The following is a 19,374-nucleotide window of genomic DNA, read 5'->3' on the forward strand; positions in this document are numbered from 1 at the left end:
ATCTTATTATTAATAAAAGCTTTCGTTGTTAGGGCTCGTCGATACACAGCTTTGTTATGTCATTGAATTTTAAAGGTGTTTCAACTATTTGAACCAATAAGTAAGCAAAGTCGGTTTCTGTTATCATTTCCATGAATAAGGGCATTGCATTAGCACAGACTTTTCAGAAAAAAAAAGGAAAAAACTTGTATTCATTCTCACAGTGAGATAAAAATTCAGACCAGCCAATGGTATTGTAGCTACCACGTCAAAGGCGGTTAACGTGACCCTAATAAAATACTTCACTATTTGTCGCAAACAGGATATGATAAGTGGCCGAAAGTTGTTTTCTATTTCAAAGACGGTTTCATTTAGACCTCTGTAAGCCACCAAAGTTGGAAGATGCAGTTTTCATGGGCTCTCTTTTCCATCATGTCTGTTATTTTGGGCAAAGCGCTCAGTGCTGAAGGTGAGTTGAAGGGTATCTAGTGCTAAATGAAGGAAGCAAGAAAGCTTGTTTTTCTTTACGGTGGCGGTTGGCTGAATAGTCATCTCTCTTTACCACAAAACGAGTTAAGATTAGTCTCTGCTTTAAAACACATCATCAAAAAATTAAGACAAAAATTGTCTAGGTAAACTCTTTCAGGATGCAGTTGAGTCTACTTCATTTTCAACTTTCAGAACACGGATAAAAAAACTTATTCCTCAAAGTTACATGAAATAAACCAGCCTGAGCTTCGAAGTGAGTGGCCTTACCTCCTCACACCAAAGTAAATAATTAATAATCTGAATCCTGCAAGTCAAATGTGAGCTTTTCTCAAGAAGGGTCTAAAATGTATATTTTATTAGAGCGAATCAGAATATCGCGTAGCATGCAAACAATAAAATATATTTTCCATTTTTAACTGAGACGGCGGTCTTATTTTTGTCCTTGCGAAATAATTTTGCTTCCCGTGGATTCACCCAGTAAAATTAGCCATTTAGACGTGTTTCCTGGACTCGGAAGTGACAAAATTAAATAATTTCATTCTCTTAATGTTATACAGAGCAAGAACAATATCTGAGGGTATGAGACGAGATGCAGACTCGATTTTAACTTTTTGTGAATTTTGATCCCGATGATGTCATACTTGTTAACCGTTGAGAATTAGTCAGGTCTTTAAAAGTCTTTTGGTTCAATAAGCTACTGTCGATATCAAGGGTTTAAGATAAAGAAAAAACATACGTCATTGTCGATATCTCTTTGAAACCTTTTAGCCAGTTCGTGACGTTCTTAATATTTGCGCTCATTGTATTTTGCGCTCATCGATAGTTACAGTTAAAAGCAGTGTCGAAAACAATGCGGAACATATTGGTAACCTAAGCTCCTTATTTGTAAGTATTCCGAGCGGATTGATAAGCTGAAGTCGATTTGCTATTTGAGGTAGGTTGTGGCGAGGATTATTTCACGATTTTGGGTTTCTTTGAATTATTTGCAGAAGCAGCTACCCTGCCGTTCAAAGAACAATGTTTGAAGTGGCACAATGAATTCCGTAAGAAACATCAGGTAAATATACCTCAGTATTTACCCTGCATGCAGACATGGACATTCTTCACACCAGTGGGATAAACGTTTATTAAGGAACTGCCGTAAGCTTTATATTGCATGCTTCCTTTCACTCACCAACTGCGACATAAAAATCTCTTAATTTTTATTGCTATTTGTTATATCGCGTTACGCTATGTTACGTTACGTTACGTTAGTTTACGATACGATACGATACGATACGCTACGTTACGATACATTACGTTACAACACTGTACGGTAAGTTACGATATTGTTCGTTACGTTACGATAGCGTGCTTTACGTTGTGTTGTTTTGTTGTTGTAACGTTCTCTTGAGTTATGTTGCAACACGTTTTATACGTTTCGTTCTTTACAAGTATCAATGACGCAAATATATTTTAATAAAATAAAGGTCGGTCCTGTGACGTGGAGTGAGGAGCTGGCCAACGGAGCAAAACGTTGGGCCGACTATTTGGCAGAAAACAAGACATTTGAACACGCGCCAAACTTGCAGCCAGGAGAGAATCTCTATCTGTCGGGCAAACCACCTCCTAAAGAGCCTTGTACCGAGGCTACAAAACTGTTTTATGGAGAGGTTACAAATTATGATTTCAACAAACCAGGATTTTCAAAGAACACAGGACACTTCACTCAGGTAAATTTTTTATTAGGAATCCTGTGCCAACCGTTATTATGCAAAGCTTCACTTCAACATGGATGAAAAAAACACTTTATCCAACCTATCTTAAAATCACAGTACACCCAACCCGACGCCAATAATGGCTGAGACGATCTTGCGAAAAAAATGCCATGATCTCGTTTGTTAATTGATGCCATAATGTAGAATTAGTTTCACTTATGCGATGGCCACAATCCTAAACTGAAGTGGTCCAGTAGTCCAGCTTTAAGCCTGTTTGAGTCAGTGTCCTGTGGTATCAATTAAATTGGACTTGTCTGCTGTCTTTCCTCAGCTCGTGTGGAAAAATACCAAAGAGATCGGAGCAGCTTACGCTACCGCGACAGATGGCTTTGTAGTTGTGGTGGTTCGCTATTCTCCTGCTGGGAATTTCAACAACGATTACAGAGAGAACGTTTTTCCTGAGCGCAAGGATTCGGGTGGTGTCGATCAAACGCGATCTTCTTTGTTTTCCATCAGTTTTGCGATCATTGCTTTGAATGTCTTTTTCTAAAAGCATCCACAAAACAAAGCTTTTCCACCCGGGAAGTTCACTTTTTCCTAACAGCACAGACCATTTATCTTCATTATTAATGTAGAGAGAGTACTGTGACCGTAGAGGGCGATTTTAGTCTCTTCAATGGAATTCAATGTTTCAGGAACTTTCACTTTGAGAGCGCAGCTTAAGTTAAGTAATTTAAGCTTTGGTTTAGCTCAGGCGTAACTGATTTGTGTGGAATATTGGAAAATACATGAGAAATAATGAAAATAAAATGGGAATGTTATGACCGTCTGACAATAACACCAGCTCCCTTGAGTCATTTTTGTCGTTATTCTCCTCTCAAACGTAGGAAAAGTGATACACTTTATATTATTTGAGTTTTTCACATTAATGTAATTGCTTTATTCTATTAAACTAAAACTTCTGTCTCGGTAAATCGTCTAACAGGCACTTTCCTTGATCGAATAAACCCCTTAGAAACAAACCTCTGTCCTCTTAGGCAATATAAGTAATAATCGCCACACTACCTCTCAACGTATTCAAAGTAGTGTAATTCAGCAAATATGATAATAATAATTACAAAAGAATACCCCCCTCAAATAAACACCCTGCCTTCCTCTCCCTCCCACACCAACGTTTCCTTTTTTTATTATTTTCTGGAGCGTTTTCAGCCCACGACGTTTCAATATAGCCTTGGTGTGTCCTACGTGGAAAAAATAATTAACCTAAACGCACATCAAAATCGACCTGTTATGTACTCATTTGCTGAGCTACCAAACAAAACATTATTACGAATGTCTGGCCAATGAAAGCAGTGAATTGACTAAGCGTCGCTACCCCGCTGAATCCTACCGTACGTTTGAAATAAGAGTTATGACGACTGCGTGGCTTTTTTTATATCAATGTGCTAAAAATTTTGTAATTCGGAGACGTATGATGCTACTACGTTTTTACAAGGAAACAAACAGATCATTGAAATTCCAATTTCTCTGGGGATAGGAAAAATGAGGAAGTAGAGGGCGGGCTCGCTGACCTCTCGTGTAGAACAGCTATACCCCTGCCTCCCAGATCAAGAATGTCAAGGTATTAGGCTTCCAGTACAAATTTCTCGTGACCTGTCTCAAAAATTTCAAACTTTCAGATCTTAAATTAAGAAAGGTAAGGTAATCAGTGAGGTGGGTTAGAACTCTTGGCCTGAGAGTCACAGGAACAGAGTTAAGAACTAGTCGATTTCTTTTTCTTGCTTTTCGAAAATGTTAGAGATAATCAGGCCATGTTTTCAGTATCACGAGGAGTACGGTGGATAGCAAATTAAAGAAGACATCAAGCAAGAAAATGAAGTGAAAAATACATACGTATGCTTACTTTCCCTCGTTCTTATAAACTCCCTCGCTGTTAACGTTGAAAAAAATAATATATGTTGACAAAGCTGCCTCTTTGTTCCATCTTTTCTTTATTATTTGTCCTGTCAATGAAGTGTTGGGAATCAAAGGCTTTGTTTCGTTGCTTCACACGCAACAGGTGAGCAAACTAAAGCAGCCACTTTGCAAATATCTTTTGTTTCCACTTCCTTCTTCTGTTTCAAGCCTTCAGCAAAGTAGCTTCACACCCGGGACGACTACTTTACTCACCTCTATTGCCCTGTTCTCACCTTCCAGATTTCCTTTAGTTTCAAGGTGATTTGCATAAGAAAATATTGATTCTTATGCTGTTGATGGTTTTTTTTTTTTTTTTTTTCCTTTGTCAAAATCAAAAAGAAAATAACAAAGCCTTTCAACAAGTGTCCGTAGCCTATTCATTATGGCCAGCAACATTCACAGCTACATTTCGCACGAGTGATTTCGCGTCAGTTTATTATGCGACATGTTTTGAGCCTCTTGTGTTATTCATTAACAACAGCAAGTAATATTCCCTCATTTCCACGAACATTTGTTATCAGAAAATGGTTTTGAGAGAACTCTAGTTTACAGTTACAACACCATTTTTTTTTTTTTTTTCATTTAGTGCGATAACCCAATCGTGAGGCATCTTTTGTATTTTTAAAGAAAGCTTCATCACGAGCTCATTTGACAACTTCATTCATCAATCAATCAGCGAAGAAAAAGGCCAAAATTCACCCCAGCCTCATTTCCCTAGAAAAAAGAGCTTAGGACGACTTAAAGGGGCACTATAATCTTGAGTATAACTTCAAAAAAAGTCAGAGCCTAAAAGACATATTTCATCGATAAAACCATAAAACGGTACAGTTTTGGTAAAAAAAACTACCGTTTAAACCCACCGAAGGTTCAAAACGACTGCTTTGCAGCATGAAAAAATCTTTCCAATGATACCCAGATCAGAGTGATTGGGTCAATTGAACGTGAAATACGCACGAAAATTCTTAGAAATTTGAGTGAAAAACGTAGAGCAAAATTCCCCTAAACTAGACTTAGCTAGTCCGTGGTATGAATTTCCCGTCTCGATGATGCTTTCTCGCGAATTCTTGAACTGGACGCAAGCCAGTAAAAGTTCAACAACTGCAGCAAGAAGATAAGGCGGGGATAAAAAGGAAATGCGAGAAAAAAAACCGAATAGCTTGATTATAAATGCGTAGGTTTGTGCTCACGCCCGAGCAAAAAATGTCATAAAAAGCGATTCTAGAGGAAAGAAAGGCATGCTTTCACGTTGCAAATGCCTCCTTGGGTAGGTTGGAACTAATGTAGCTCATATCCATGCAGAAAATGTTAAAAATGTCCGAAAATGCGTTTTTGCCAAAATGCTTCAGGTGTCAATGAGTTAAGTAATAATTTGATTAGCCTAGTTCATTTATAATGTTAACTAAAGTTATTGCATGTACACATGTAATTATCTTAAGTTATATTTTACGTATTCTGTGACGCGACACATAAGCTGCTTAAAGTTACTGCGCAGTTTTTCTGTCTTGGGTCCAATCTCGTTCCCAGAGTCTTCGTTCCCCTTGACCAGCGGTCGGAAAACGAGAGCTCTGGGAGCAACGATGGAGCAACCATTTCAGGCGTGCGCCATAGATGCAGACTGCGCAGCGAAACGGGATGGGCAGAATTCGGTTATTTCAAAGTGGTTGCTCCCAGAGCTCTCGTTTTCCGACCGCTGGTCAAGGGGAACGAAGACTCTGGGAGCGAGATTGTCCTGGGTCATGTAAGACATCACAAAATGTAACATTTCGCAACTGCTTACATGAAGTAAATTCAAAGTTTCACGTCAACCGCTATTATGAACGCGAAAACTCTTTGCTTCGTTCCTTCTGATTTCGCGAGATGAAACAACTCCGCAGCTGTAAAAATCAAAGAAACCGTCGGAAAAAGAATTTAAAATGTCTCAAAGATAAGGTAAGCGGTTCGTAACGAATAACATCGATTCGTGTTCCATCGAGTGAGACTCTCAAACATTATGGTTCTGAGGCCTTGCAGTACGGACTGGAAATTATTTTAAGGTTAGGGGCGTTACTGAAACAGCAAGTTTCTCGAGGTTGACTTAAGTATCGGTATTAGTTTTAATGTCAAATAGTGCAAAAGTCTGGCAGGCTTTATCAACGCCTGTCTGCCATCGTGTCTTGGAAAAACTCTAAGACTAATCATAATTTTCGCCCCCTTCGCCAAATGAATTCACTTGATATTGTCCCCGTGTTTTAGGAGCGTTTCAACCACGAACAAAGGCACCCGGTCATAATTTTAGCACTGTTTGGACCAAAAAGAAGGAAAAGTTTAAAAGAAGGTTTACAAGAAAACCCGAGCTGCTGTTTTTCCGGCTTACCTGAGGCAATCTGTTTCAAGCTTCTCCAATTTTCCCCATCCATGTCCCTTTTTTGATTTTCCTGATTTCCGTTTGAATTCTTCTACAATTTTTCTGCTGTGATATTTCAGTTAACTCTATGACCAGTCGGTAAGAGCTGAAACTGCCTAAAAATATGTAATCTAGCCTCTTGGAGAAGTATAAAATGATAAGGATATTGTATTCCCATACAGAGACGACAGTGTAGATTTAATTTTACTGAACTCGTTTAAGCTCACAAAAACTATTTTCGTCTTTTGGTTCCAATCAAAGTCATTACTTGTCTAAGAATTGGATCAACTTCTTATTTCTCTCTAATATATTACCAAGTAGACAGGTAATGACATGCAGTGAGTATTTCCGTGATCTGACACCAAATTCTCAGTAGGAACTAGGAGAGAAATGTTCCGCAACTGGTAAGGAAAGTTGAGATTTTGAGAAGAAGCAACTTTATAAATGGCTCGAAGAGCATCAAATTTCATATTTCAGTCATTTCATCATATTTCAAGATTTTTTCACACTTTTTCTCTCGCGTCTTTAGGGTCAGTCCTCATAAGCCTCGAAATCGAACTGTTGCCCAGTTTAGGAATTTGTTTTGTTTTTATTATTCTCCTAAGCCTCAGAGCCTGGTTAGAACTGTGTTATTTCTGCCATACGCATCAAAATCAAGGGGACAAATGAAATGTTTACCTTAAGTTTTTCCATTTCTCGCCTACTGCGTTACCAACCCAAACACCACGCTATAACAGGGAAATAAAAATTTGCCCTTAGGACTGTGACGTCATTTTCCCGCGAAAAACACCGTTAAAATCCAAAAAAAAACACACCATTGTTTGGAGTTAAAAGTTCTATCACTGTGCAAAGTTTGAGCTCCTTCGGATAAAAGACCCAAAAGTGTACATGTTTTCAAGGGTGCAACCTCAAGCCCTCTGCTGCCCCTTGTGAAAGTACATTGAAAACAATACTGCAGTAAGTAATCTGTTCACTCTTTTATTCATCTTTAGCTTCACACTCCACGTTATTTGAATTTCGCTTTCCAAATTATTTATATTTGAAAATAAAGAATAAACCACGAAGTATTAAAATATTGGCTTTGAGTCTGATATCCTCGATATTTCGTTAACACTAAACCACTACTTCTAACGACAACCATAACCTAATGTAACAAAAATATAAAATTTAAAACAACAATTTTCTGTCAAAAAATTAAAGCATAGCCATATGAAAGCCTCGAAGGAAAGAAGGCTTAACAAGTGTGAGAATAACGTGATAATACCGATATCAACCAGAAATGGAATTAAATATACTATTAGTGAGTGATATGTACAGTTTTGTTTAACAACCAAACTTAACTGACTTCGGAATATAAAAGATGTAATGCAGCACTAAATAGCGATGAAACAAAAATATTACAGCTTCAATTATCTGATGCAGTGGCAAAATTTAACAGATAAAGAAAACCAAGCAAAGCAACTCAAAATAAATAATACAAAACGTGTCGTTTATCTAACTGCTTTTCTCAAGAACCAAAATCTTAAGGTTTGGATTTCTAACTTCATAACATTTGCGATGGTTGCAACGCCAAAACAAGCTCATATATCTCAAAAGGTCCATAGGCAATCCACAATTACACGTAAAACTTTCGGGAACGTTTTACTAGAACAATGCATTCAGTTTCTGCATTTGTTTACTGAAAAATATTCCTCTTTTATTGACTTTCAATTAAACCCTGACTCTATAACTACCGCCAGAATCAGCGAACGTCTTAAACCCGTACATACATTATCCACCCGCACAGTCAAGCATGCGCATTAGGCACAAGAACTCCCTTAAAATTCCATCGTGGTATCTGAATAATTTCATACATTTCCTTTCAATTGGAAACAGAGTTCCATGCTCCTCTAACAAACACATATGACATTGCAACCATAGCAAAGCCTCAATATCTTTAGTACTATAGAAATACCTTTTATGTTTTTCTGATGCTAAGTTACGATTTCCCCGTTCCCGAAAGTTTCAGAAACTTTGGAGACATTTTAGGACGTACTACATGGAGCCTTTCCTGAGGCTTTAACTGTGGCTTCCAGAGTCACATCCACTAAGTCCTAATCTATGACACAGCCCTTGTATAGATCTGATATTTTATCTTGACTTCATATTGAGTAAGAAATCAGCTTTTTGTACCAACTGAAAAATGTATATTTCTATACAGTAATTTACAACGGAAATACTACCGTATAGTTGACAAGTATTTTGTTTCTGTTTGTGTTGAGTTTAGTGAACTTAAAGTTCTTTTATCGAACTCACCGGATATGATAACAAACATGGAATATCCCCAATCATCAAAAGGTCTGAAGTATATAAAATTTGAACTGTGTTTATGGATACTGCATTCAGCCAAAAGTTGTTGCCAGTTTAACAATGATAATGATAATGATAACGATGCTCTTAAAATAGATTGAGAGCAGTTTTCTGGATTTAGAAGTTATTCACATTTTTAGCTTCATTTTTTCTCTAACTTAAATCAAATTGGCCTCCCCTTTTAGTCAGGCAATGGTTTCCCTTCCCACATCGTGAGTAAAGATGTGATATTGTTGTCTATCAGAATTGTTTAATTAATAGTGGCTAAACACACTATTGCTAGATACGATGTAACAGGTGGTTGAATCGAATCGTTTCAAATCTAGGTTAAACCTATAGGACCGGTGATTTGTACAGTTCTACTCTACAAGGCATTAGATTTTAACCCGTACGTTCCTATTTTTCTAAGTTTCTTCCAGCTAAACTTCTTTCCATTCAAATTCCATCAGAAAAGGATGAGTAATAAATTAAAGAAAACTAAACTTGTAAGCCTGGATTAAAGATAGACATTATGTTCAATTGTTAATTATTACAAAAATAAATATATTGTTGAATAATCAGGTTATATGAATTTGTTCTTTGTGACTGAGAACTACGTTCCTCTAGTAAGTCTACATTGTATTATCGCTCACTCGAGATGTGATGCGTAACACATCAAACTTCAGCTTCTATCTGTCACGCAAAGAGCTATGAGGCAGAGCTTCAAGCTCGCGTGACAGTCGAAAAGAGATCGGGGACAGAGAGAATATTAAGAGGTTAACTGGCGGGCTTTTGCTGTTGTTATTGTTGTTGTTCTTCTTGTTGTTGTTTGACCTTTGATTGTTTTTTTTCTTTTTGTTATTTGGTTGATTTACCTTAAATTTTTCTCGTTGTTAGAGTTAATCAAGGTTTGCAAAATTTTCAGTTAGAATGTGTTACGTTTCACATCTCGAGCTCTGACAAACACGTACCATTTTAAATTTCTAACCACCAAATCGTTCCTACCTAATTTGTGGATCCAATTTTGTCTCTTGACCGGCAACATCCAGCCCTTCAATTCTGTGGCAAAGTCATTTCGTCTCTAAGAGCTACGACCAGTAAATAACATTTGCTTTTCCACGAAAAGGCAATGCTCTTATCTTCATGGATGTTCCTTGCGACAAGCGAGTCTGTTCCGTGCTGGGGAGGCATTCCACTCAAACGGTCAAAGCGAGCGTCTTGCCTTGCAGTTCAGCTTCATTCTAGAGGTGGCATCCACTAGTTTTTCAGCGTCCCAAATTTCAATTTCACAGCTTTTCCTGTAGTAAAAATATTTCTCAAGCATGTCTTTTCGTCGTTTAACTGTTCTTCAGGTTCCCGACTAACCGCTGGCGTTAAAGATCGTGGTTATGAGTTCTTTTCTTTTTCGCAGCCATCTGCACGAGCTATGGTCCTCAATATGACGTCACGTGACTTCAGATGACAAATCCCGAAACTAAATCAACGCAATGATCCCCGACGACATAATTATCATAAATTGATATAATGAATCCACATAAATTAAGATGATAAATGTTCTAGCTTTCTCTAATTCAGATAAACATTAAGGACCACTGCTTTCCGCCATCTTAGCCTTCGCTTGGGCTTTTTTCTTCTCGCGCAAAAGATTTTCGCTTTCGTCGTCTTCCCCATCATCCCCTCCCATCAAGGAAATAAAGCCCCAGGGTGGCTCGTCCTCGAATAACCGACTAATCGCCAGCAGGGCACTGGAGACGACTGCAAGACCAAACGTGAAGTAGACAAATGTGAGAACGGTGAAGGCAATGACGTAACCAGGGTGATCTTTCTCGTTGTTGGATGGATGCTGAGGCACGAAATCTCCAAAACCGATTGTACTAAGCGTGATAAAAGCGAAATAAACTCCCTCGAAAAATGTCCAACCCTCGTAGCTTTTACCTATGCCTGCCAGAAACAAGATCATTCCCGCTACCATGATGAATATGCATGCCACAGTCTTAAGGTAGATTTTACGAGGTTCTCTGTTGAAGATCCTTGAGTCGACAAATTTCCAGAAGTTTGCCGTTGTTTCGGTAATCCGTTCTCCGATCGATTTGAGCATCAGGCCGGTGATTGGGATGCCAAATATGGCGTAAAATATACAGAAAATTCGTCCCCAGACCGTACTCGGAGCCATTTTTCCGTAACCTTGGAGAAAGACAAAATCACAATTACATTGACTTAGATGGTTTCATTTTCTTTTTTTCTGAAAGGAATAATGCAATCAAAATGGAACATAAAACATATTTTATTCCAGGGTGGCAACTTACGCCATATCTTATGCTCGGTGTTCTAAACGACATTAAAAACGTTGTTTCTCCAATGTTCAGGGGGGAGCCTAAGAAAGTTTTATGCAGGACACTCCACCCCGAGTCCAAACCCTTAACCCTTCCATGTACCGTTTTTGACAAGAAAAATCCAGCTTAAGGTCTATCTAATAATACACCTAAAGAGCCAAAACGTGCACCAATTGCTAAGTTCCACAAGCTCTTGTGTCAACTCGGAGTCAATTCGTATCTAACTTGATGACTTTTATCCGCAAAGTCGTAGTTAATAAGGAAAAATGTAAACAATGACATTAGCAAGGAAAGCTCTATTCTTTCTGATTGCGCAAAAGCACCAATTCAGGGTTTGGGGGAGACATCTGTGATTACTTAATCTCTCGATGGGCAATGGGTTACAAATATAGTATGAGTACTGTTGCACATTTGTACTGGTGGTTGCTTTTTATTTTGGCTGTAAAATACTGAGTTACTTATGAAAACAAACAATGTACAGGGATGCTACAAAAGTACTAATGACATAGATGAGTGAGCCTTGTTCAGAACAAATAATATCCTGAGGTACATATACATTTGCACTCGTTTTGCACGTTATTTTCACTGTGCTGAGTACAACTGGATAATTAGTTCTCTTCGCACCAATTCGTGCAAATATCGTTAGGTCATTGTCACTGGAACTTGTCGTCAACGGGAAATGTGAAAATGGATCTGACGCAGTTAATATAAGATACCTTGGTGTGATTTGGAAATCATGTCACTCTTTTGAGAATGCGGCGTCTTTGTAATGATAACTTCATGATGCTGTTACCAAGTCCATTTAACTTTCTTGTTTAATGGATTTTAACCCTCACGGAGTCTACATAAGAACATTAATGTGAAATTTTCGCCTAATGGGCATTTTTGGCTGCTAACATTATTCAGAACGCATATATAGACAAACTAACCCACTCTTTTCGTTGTCAGTTGCGTTTTGTGATTTGCAATTAATGGTTTGAGTATTAGTTGAAAATGTGCTAATGTTGAGAAAATGTGAAACTCGTCAATTAAACAAATTGAAGCGTTTCATGTAGGTGTTTGACAACTGATAAGTTCATCAGCAACACGCAAGTTCTCAAACTGAAATTTAAAGTGAAAGTTATTATTTCTTCAATATTTCATTAAGTCCTTATTCATAAAATGTCTAAATTTCAAAAAGCAAAATAATCTAAGTAAAGCTATGGATGACGATTGAACAACCTGACATTGTATTACCTCGACACCAAATGTTTTCGCAAAATATAAATGTTCAGGGTAGTTACCAAAGTCAGACTAAACATTTCTCTTAACTTATCTTGTCGAATTTGTGCCGTCATTTTTTCATGCAATGAGTGAAGAGTTAATTTAAAGGAGTGCTACATGCAAATCTACATTTTCCTCTGATGTTTTCCATTTCTTGTCTCTGCATTCAAGTTTAATCGCTCAAACGCTGCGAGTGTGAGAAAATCCTTTTCAAAATACACTAGTTTTATCCCACTCGCTTTTGTTACAGGTTTTTCTTGATATTTAAAAAAAAAAAATTACTGAGCCTTCTTCGCGCACCGCTTACCCGTTCCAAAAGAAATTGACAAAATACATTAAACTTGACAGCAAAGCTTTTTTTGCCTTTTAAAACAGCGCTGATTACGTGAATATTAAGCTTTGAATAATTTATGATCGACAATTTATGTCTCGTGGTAAATGCAGACATTAAAACACCATCTTTACACCAGGCATTCAACTTAATTGCATACATCAACAGGCATCACTTGGAAATGTTCACCTCCAGCAATCCAATACGTAATCCAGTAAAAATTCAGTTTCACACAGTTTATGAAAATATTTTCACTTAAATGAAACGCTATCACTCAAAAGTATTACCGAAGATCTGGTAAAAGTATTTTAATTCTTTTTATTTGATTTGTGGACCTGTACATTTGCCTTACATTGCTGAGCGGCTTTTTCATCATACAGAAAGTGATCGCAATGTTTAACACCGCTTTGTTTCTGACGTGTTTTATCTGTGACTCATTTCTAGATATCCACATCAAAAACCCAACTTAAGAGTCAAAATAATGTATAATTTTAACGCTGCTGACTTCGATGGACACCATCTACTTTTACATATGTAATTTCAATTTAACTCAAAGGACAAAAACAAAGAATTACCGACCTCCTGCTTAGAATCGAGATCTTATCTGGGTTGTACAAGTTAATTGATTTGCGTGGACGCATATTTCTTAGTTTTTTCTTTCCTTATCGTAATTTTTCAATTAATTTTCTACTTTGTCTAGGAAGATGTCTATACCTTCCTGCTGTTAGATAACCGCCAAAATTCATATCAACATCCCCGTCTATTTCTCTTTAGGATTCTAATAGTCTAAAAAGTTAATCTTTTTACAGGAAAAGTTACTTTTTGGGGGCTCGTGCAAAGCGTTGGAAGACACAAAACCAACAAAAATTCCCTTCATGTTCTCTGATATGCCTTAAGGTTTATGTGACTCATTCATTGTGAATTTTTGGCCGACCAAGGTCTATCATTGCTGAAGAGACCGACAGACCAAACAATAGCATTCAAATGATAATTTTGCTTTGGTAATGGAGGGATTAATGGAAGAATACTTTACTTTAAAGGGTCAGTGACCTTTTTTAAAGAAAGCCAAAGCAAAATAGGAAATCTTTCAATTTTAAGGCTCCCTGATTTTGGATAAACTTGCCTCTTTTCGTTTTTGTCTTCATCTGACTGAAAAGTTTATAGATACCGCAAATAGGGTTTCCTTCCAGTTTTTTAGACAAATACAACACATGTAAAATCAATCTGATTATTGTGTACATTTTGAACAGCATGTATTATTTGCATCTTCAACTAATTCGGAAGCTAAGGAAAAATTAATCCCTTAAGCGAAATAGAAATATGTTAACACTTTTGGAGTATTCCTGAGCTATAACGCCTATTACACTAAGTTTTCTTCCCATTAATGGCAAAAGTAAATTTTTGTAAGAAATGGAAGACATTGAGAAAATAGAATAGATAAAAAATGTAAATAAAAGAAAATATAAGTACGTATGGAAATATGTTCAATTTTTCAGTATAGGTTGAGAATTGCAGCATAATCTTTTACAGCATATATAGCTCATAGCTCATTCTAGCTTGTACTTCCTTTACCTAAGAAACTTAGATCCTTTGCAAGATATAGATTTGCCAGAATGAACCCAAACAAATACTGAGATTCTCTTGTCGTGTCGTTTTACTGACTGAAAAATTACCTTGTGCCTACGCAAAGAAAGCGTGAGAGATGAAAACAGAAACGACTCAATGCGTTCGACCTGACCAAACGCAGGACGCTACTAAATATTTTCCTTATCGCCTTTATTTCGGCGTCTTAAGAAATATTAAACGTTAATGTATGAATTGAAAATCGAGGGCACGATTTTTGGAAATCAGGAATTTTAAGAGCAAATAAATTAGAATACTCTCACACAAAGCCCATCAAACAATATTTTATCCCTAACTTACAATAAAACACATAAATGTTTTATATCTTAAAGGGAATTTCCAATTACTTTCAATTATGTCTCGAGAATTCTCACATTTATACATATTTATTCAAACGCGTTCTAACACTTAAGAATATCATTTACTTAGCTGGAAAGGTTTTACTTACTTTGTAATGTTTCTATAGCACTGTGGCAATCTTAGTTCAGTTGTTATTTAAGTTAATTTCTATTGAAAGACGTTTCTTTCCTTAGCGAACGTGCTTTACAACGTAACCGAGCCACATATCGCTTGTGGGTTTAAGGTTATCAGCTGCGGTTAATAAAGAAAACCGCAATCTATAATAATAAATATAATCTTCGGTCTTGCAGACTTTCTCAAAAGAAAGTTATAACGATTCTCTTCCGACCTTTCAAATTAATCACTATCTCTTTTCGTCATTAGAATTTTAGGCCGAAAGGGCATTACAAAAACTGACAAAAGCAATACAACTATAGCCAAGAGAAAAAAATGGGATTGTAATCAAATTTCAATTAATAACACAAAATAACCATTGCTAGTGAAATTGGAGATTTTTCATGATTTCTATATTATTTTGAAAGGCTTTTTGGCAAGAGAAAAACAACAAAAATAACTTTTCTTTATCTTTGCGTGTTTACAATTTCGTCAGATTTAGTGTGTAATCTAAATTGCGTGTAAAATACCTCTTTTTCCTGAGTTTCTCCTCAGCCGGACAAGAATTATGTTTGTTAGAAATACTTTTCCTTCATTTCTCAATAAAGTAATAGAAAATAAGCAAATGGGATTATAAAATTTCCCGGAAACTACCCTCCAACGTTCGTAAATATTTCTCATGAGACACGTACTGGGTGAAAGAATAAAAACAAAATACGGAATCTTTGTTATAAAAATTACACAAAATTTTTATTCTAGACAAGAGTTACTAAGGGAAAGTTCATAACGATATCTCTGAAAATAACCCATTTTCTTTACTCCCTTGTAACGACAGCCTGGCAACTACAAAGCTAATTGCTTTACATCACTTACAGATTGAAACGCAACCGCCATTATGAATGATTTCTTAAAACACATACATCACATAAAAAGTTGAATTCAACTATACACGCTTGGATTCAGTGGTGTTTTGTAGGATTTGAGCAATTTCCAAAAGAAACACGTTTTAAATCGTTGATTGAAAATATCTGCATAGGGCTAGGATCAACTGCAAAAGTAATTTACATTTCCACTAACACAAGTGATCAAATGAGTGTTAATGCAACCGTTTTCACTCCGCTTAGGGGAAAAACCTCTCATTCTCGTTATTTTTTTTTTCCGTTGAGCAAGCGAAACCAACAGAAGAATTATCCGAAACTTATAAGTTGGAATTTAGAAAGGGCGACAATTTTCGCAGTATCCTTACAAAAATGCCTTGAACTTGACGAATTGCCTAAGTGGGTAACTTAGTACTTCGTGGTTCTGCTTCATTTGTGAGGAGGCGGCATGTTCCTTAATACAGAAAGCGGAAAAACCTTTCAAACGCTCAATTTAAAATTTCGTAAAAATAAAGCTACATCTTTTTCTCATTTCTATATTCCTCCTGTGTTCAGCAGACGACGGAGGGTAAAGGTTTTGAAAGCGTGTTGCTTTCTTCGTGAATTTCGTCAAAACCACGTACTGAAAACGCGTTAAAATACATTTAGTCTTCGGCAGGTGGTATTGCTGTTATTGAGAGCAATTTTTCGCTATTTCCATTTTTGTTTATAGTAAACATGGCCTACTCAAGCACCGCACAGGGACCGAACGCTCACTTTCACTCTAGCTAAAACATATTCATCAGAAAAATACGGTTTATTAGGTAATCGCAGACCCGGGCGTGATTCTTTTGGTGAATAACAAAAAACACATGAAATTGATAAAGAAATATCCAGATTTATTTGATCGGAAGTAATGGAATATGGCCTTGTAACAAATTGGTCCTCAAATGCACTTTCGCAGTCTGGATATTTCCCTCATTGGTGAATGTTTTCTCTTTTTTTCATAAATGAAGGTAATTTGAAAAAAAAAATGATTTTTTTTCCCTTTTTCCCACGACAAGAAAGCCAAATTCTATCAATTCTATAGTACATTCATTGAAAATTATATTTTGAATGAAAACAAATTTTCTTCACCCAACATTGAAAGGAATATTGGTAGCTCTGTCATTTCGAATGAATATCTTTGACGGCTTAGAACTTCACGTCAAACTTTCACAGTAATCGTGAGTCCTAATCAAGACTTTTGGTCTCGCAAATCGAATTCTGGTCTTGTTTCATGGATTGATTTCTGTATCTTGTTTGGTTATACCAAGTTTTAGTTTCCTAATAACCCATGTCATAAAACCCTCTTCTACGGTACCACAGCTGCTTTTAAATAAATATACATTTTTTGTGGCGGAAAGCTTCGCAAACCGAAACGAGAGGAAAAAGACTTCACAAACGTTCATTTCATTTCAGCAGTTTTTTTTTTATATACTTCAACAGAAACGCGACTTTACCACCTCGGTCTGACAGTACAACATTTCCCTGAGGAGAATAAAATATTCATTTGGCGGTAATTTTTTATTTCGATCGAAACGTCAGATTCCCGTTCTGAATAGCCAAAGCTCAATTTTTTATTTACTCGCTCGAAAATAGGCATTTAATGATATCTTTCCTAATTGTACCGTGACCTGTCTCCTCCCGATATACCGAAAAGTTGGAAATCTTGATTTTTCCGCTTCGATGAAATTGGATTTTGTTTTTTCAAACAGTGATAGAAATAAATGAAGCGCTAAGCTACCATTGTGTTTTTTGTCGTCTTCTTTGCTATAAGTTCATAATCTTTTGATCGCTACTTTGCATAATACAGCCGAGTCACAGCTTGAGATAGAACATTGTGCTCCTGTACGAAATTAATTCTCGAAAAAAGCGATCGATGGTTTGTTTTCGTTTGAAAAATTACAAAACTCGACGATTTACTGGTTTGCGCCTCGGTGAAATGCCCTATTTTTATGTTTTAGCTAATGAATTCATCGAAAGAACAACCCCGGGAAACAAAACAATCTGCTAGCGAAGCGCATCGGAAACAGAATTTTGAATATTCATGTTCAAAACAGCATTTTGATCCAAGCTTTTTTCTCAATTCGCTACAAAAGGAGGCAGGACTTTGTTGAAATTGTTAAATCCTCATTCTGAAGACCAGTGAATTTTTTTTTTTTTTCGTAATATGTTTGAAATTTAATAAGTTTACATCAACCAAAAGGCAAACTAGAGATTCAATTTGGCGAGGTTTCGCTAGATAACGAGTAGAGTTTGACAGCGGTAAATCACGCGCGAAGCCCTTTGCTTAGAAAACTTAAAATTAAGTCACGGTTGAACGAGCGAAAGCTTGGTAAGCTAGCAACGATGAAATCAGAGACCAAAGAATTAAAATAAACCTCTCCTTCGGTCGTTTAATTTACGAAATAGCGGCTTTAGGTTTTTATGCTCCCTGCCAAGCGAAAGATATACTCAATATATGCGTTAGCAAAGATATTAGAGAAGCGAAATTGAGTCGTGAGAGCACTAAGTTTTCCGGACAGTGGAATGGTGTACCGCAGGCCAATGCTAGCCTTGCAAATTAACAACACTATAAGGAACTAAATCCTCTGGGTCAAAAGGCAACGAGATCCATTTAAACGCGAGACGCTCGGCAAACATTGGGACATCTAACACGCGGCAACAAGAGAATGAGAAACTTGTACTTACCAATTGTTGTTACTACGGTGCCAGTGAAAAATAAAGAACCGGCAAAACTCCATCGGTCGTACGCCACATCAAAATATCCATCGTCGATTGCTTTGGAAATTTCTGAAAAGAAATTACTCATCTCCTCGTCTGAAATGTTGTACTTTTCTTTCATGTTTTTTTGTACTTTGTCAAAGTGATGAATTTCGCGGTGCTCCGCTCCCGATTCGATCGTTTGGAAAACTGCTGCTCCAAATAGTAGATACACTAAGAACAGAGTTGTTCGTAAGACTAGATTTTTAGTCGGGCCTTTCAGCGCCCTGAGGAAGTTTAGAAAGAAAACCCCCATTTGGCGAGCGCGAAAGCCTTACCGACCGAAGCTCTTGTTGCCTGCGGCCCGCGCGACTCCTGCCTGTTTGTGATGGGTAGATATGACGAACATGCTATTTTCTCGGCCACCGGAGGTAGGTACTCTTGTCGACAATCGTTACCTGATAAGCTTGTGACGTCACAGCTGGCAATATTGTTGAGCAGCGAAGTATGAATAGCTTGATTAGAGGATATTGTATTCGCAAATTCAGAATATAGCAGAGTCCATTGTCAAGGGCCTGTACATAAACACAGATAATTGGCCGCGAGCGCGGGCTCGTCACCTGCCTAGCGCGGGAAAACGTGTAAGCGTTGTGCTACCCAGAGTGCCGAATAAAAATTGACATACGAGCATCACTGGCGCTCCAGTGTTCAAGAGTCTTTAGTCAAAAACAAGCCGCATGTAGTCCAGAGCTTCTATTGTTATTAAATTTGCCATATAAGGCAATTGCAATCATTTCGAACAAGAAGATTTCCGCCATGTAGGAAATTTATCATACAAGCTCAGTTCCGGTGCTTTGATCTGAATGCAAATTACACTCGCCTGCTATTTGGCCAAAGATCTTCTCCAGAATGTTATGTTCGGAATTCTGGCGTTCAT

General features: G+C 37.2%; 2 protein-coding genes across 2 annotated transcripts; one reads left to right on the forward strand and one right to left on the reverse strand.

The window, feature by feature from the left end:
- Nucleotides 1–411: 411 nt before the first annotated feature.
- On the forward strand, nt 412–3,005 carry LOC110052442 (Golgi-associated plant pathogenesis-related protein 1-like). Its single transcript, XM_020758576.2, has 4 exons — nt 412–448; nt 1,458–1,525; nt 1,938–2,180; nt 2,497–3,005. The coding sequence occupies exons 1-4, from the start codon at nt 412–414 to the stop codon at nt 2,713–2,715; spliced, it is 567 nt and encodes a 188-aa protein (XP_020614235.2). The 3' UTR covers nt 2,716–3,005.
- A 4,461-nt stretch (nt 3,006–7,466) lies between these two features.
- Nucleotides 7,467–18,934, reverse strand: LOC110052514 (two pore potassium channel protein sup-9-like). The gene is made up of 2 exons (XM_020758641.2): nt 18,426–18,934; nt 7,467–11,016 (listed from the first exon to the last, which is right to left on the reverse strand). Exons 1-2 carry the CDS (start codon nt 18,751–18,753, stop codon nt 10,415–10,417), a joined length of 930 nt encoding a protein of 309 aa, XP_020614300.1. The 5' UTR covers nt 18,754–18,934; the 3' UTR covers nt 7,467–10,414.
- Nucleotides 18,935–19,374: the final 440 nt, after the last annotated feature.

The sequence above is a fragment of the Orbicella faveolata genome, unplaced genomic scaffold (assembly GCF_042242905.1).
Source record: "Orbicella faveolata isolate gen_17 unplaced genomic scaffold, um_ofav_v1 contig_1, whole genome shotgun sequence".
Taxonomy (NCBI): domain Eukaryota; kingdom Metazoa; phylum Cnidaria; class Anthozoa; order Scleractinia; family Merulinidae; genus Orbicella; species Orbicella faveolata.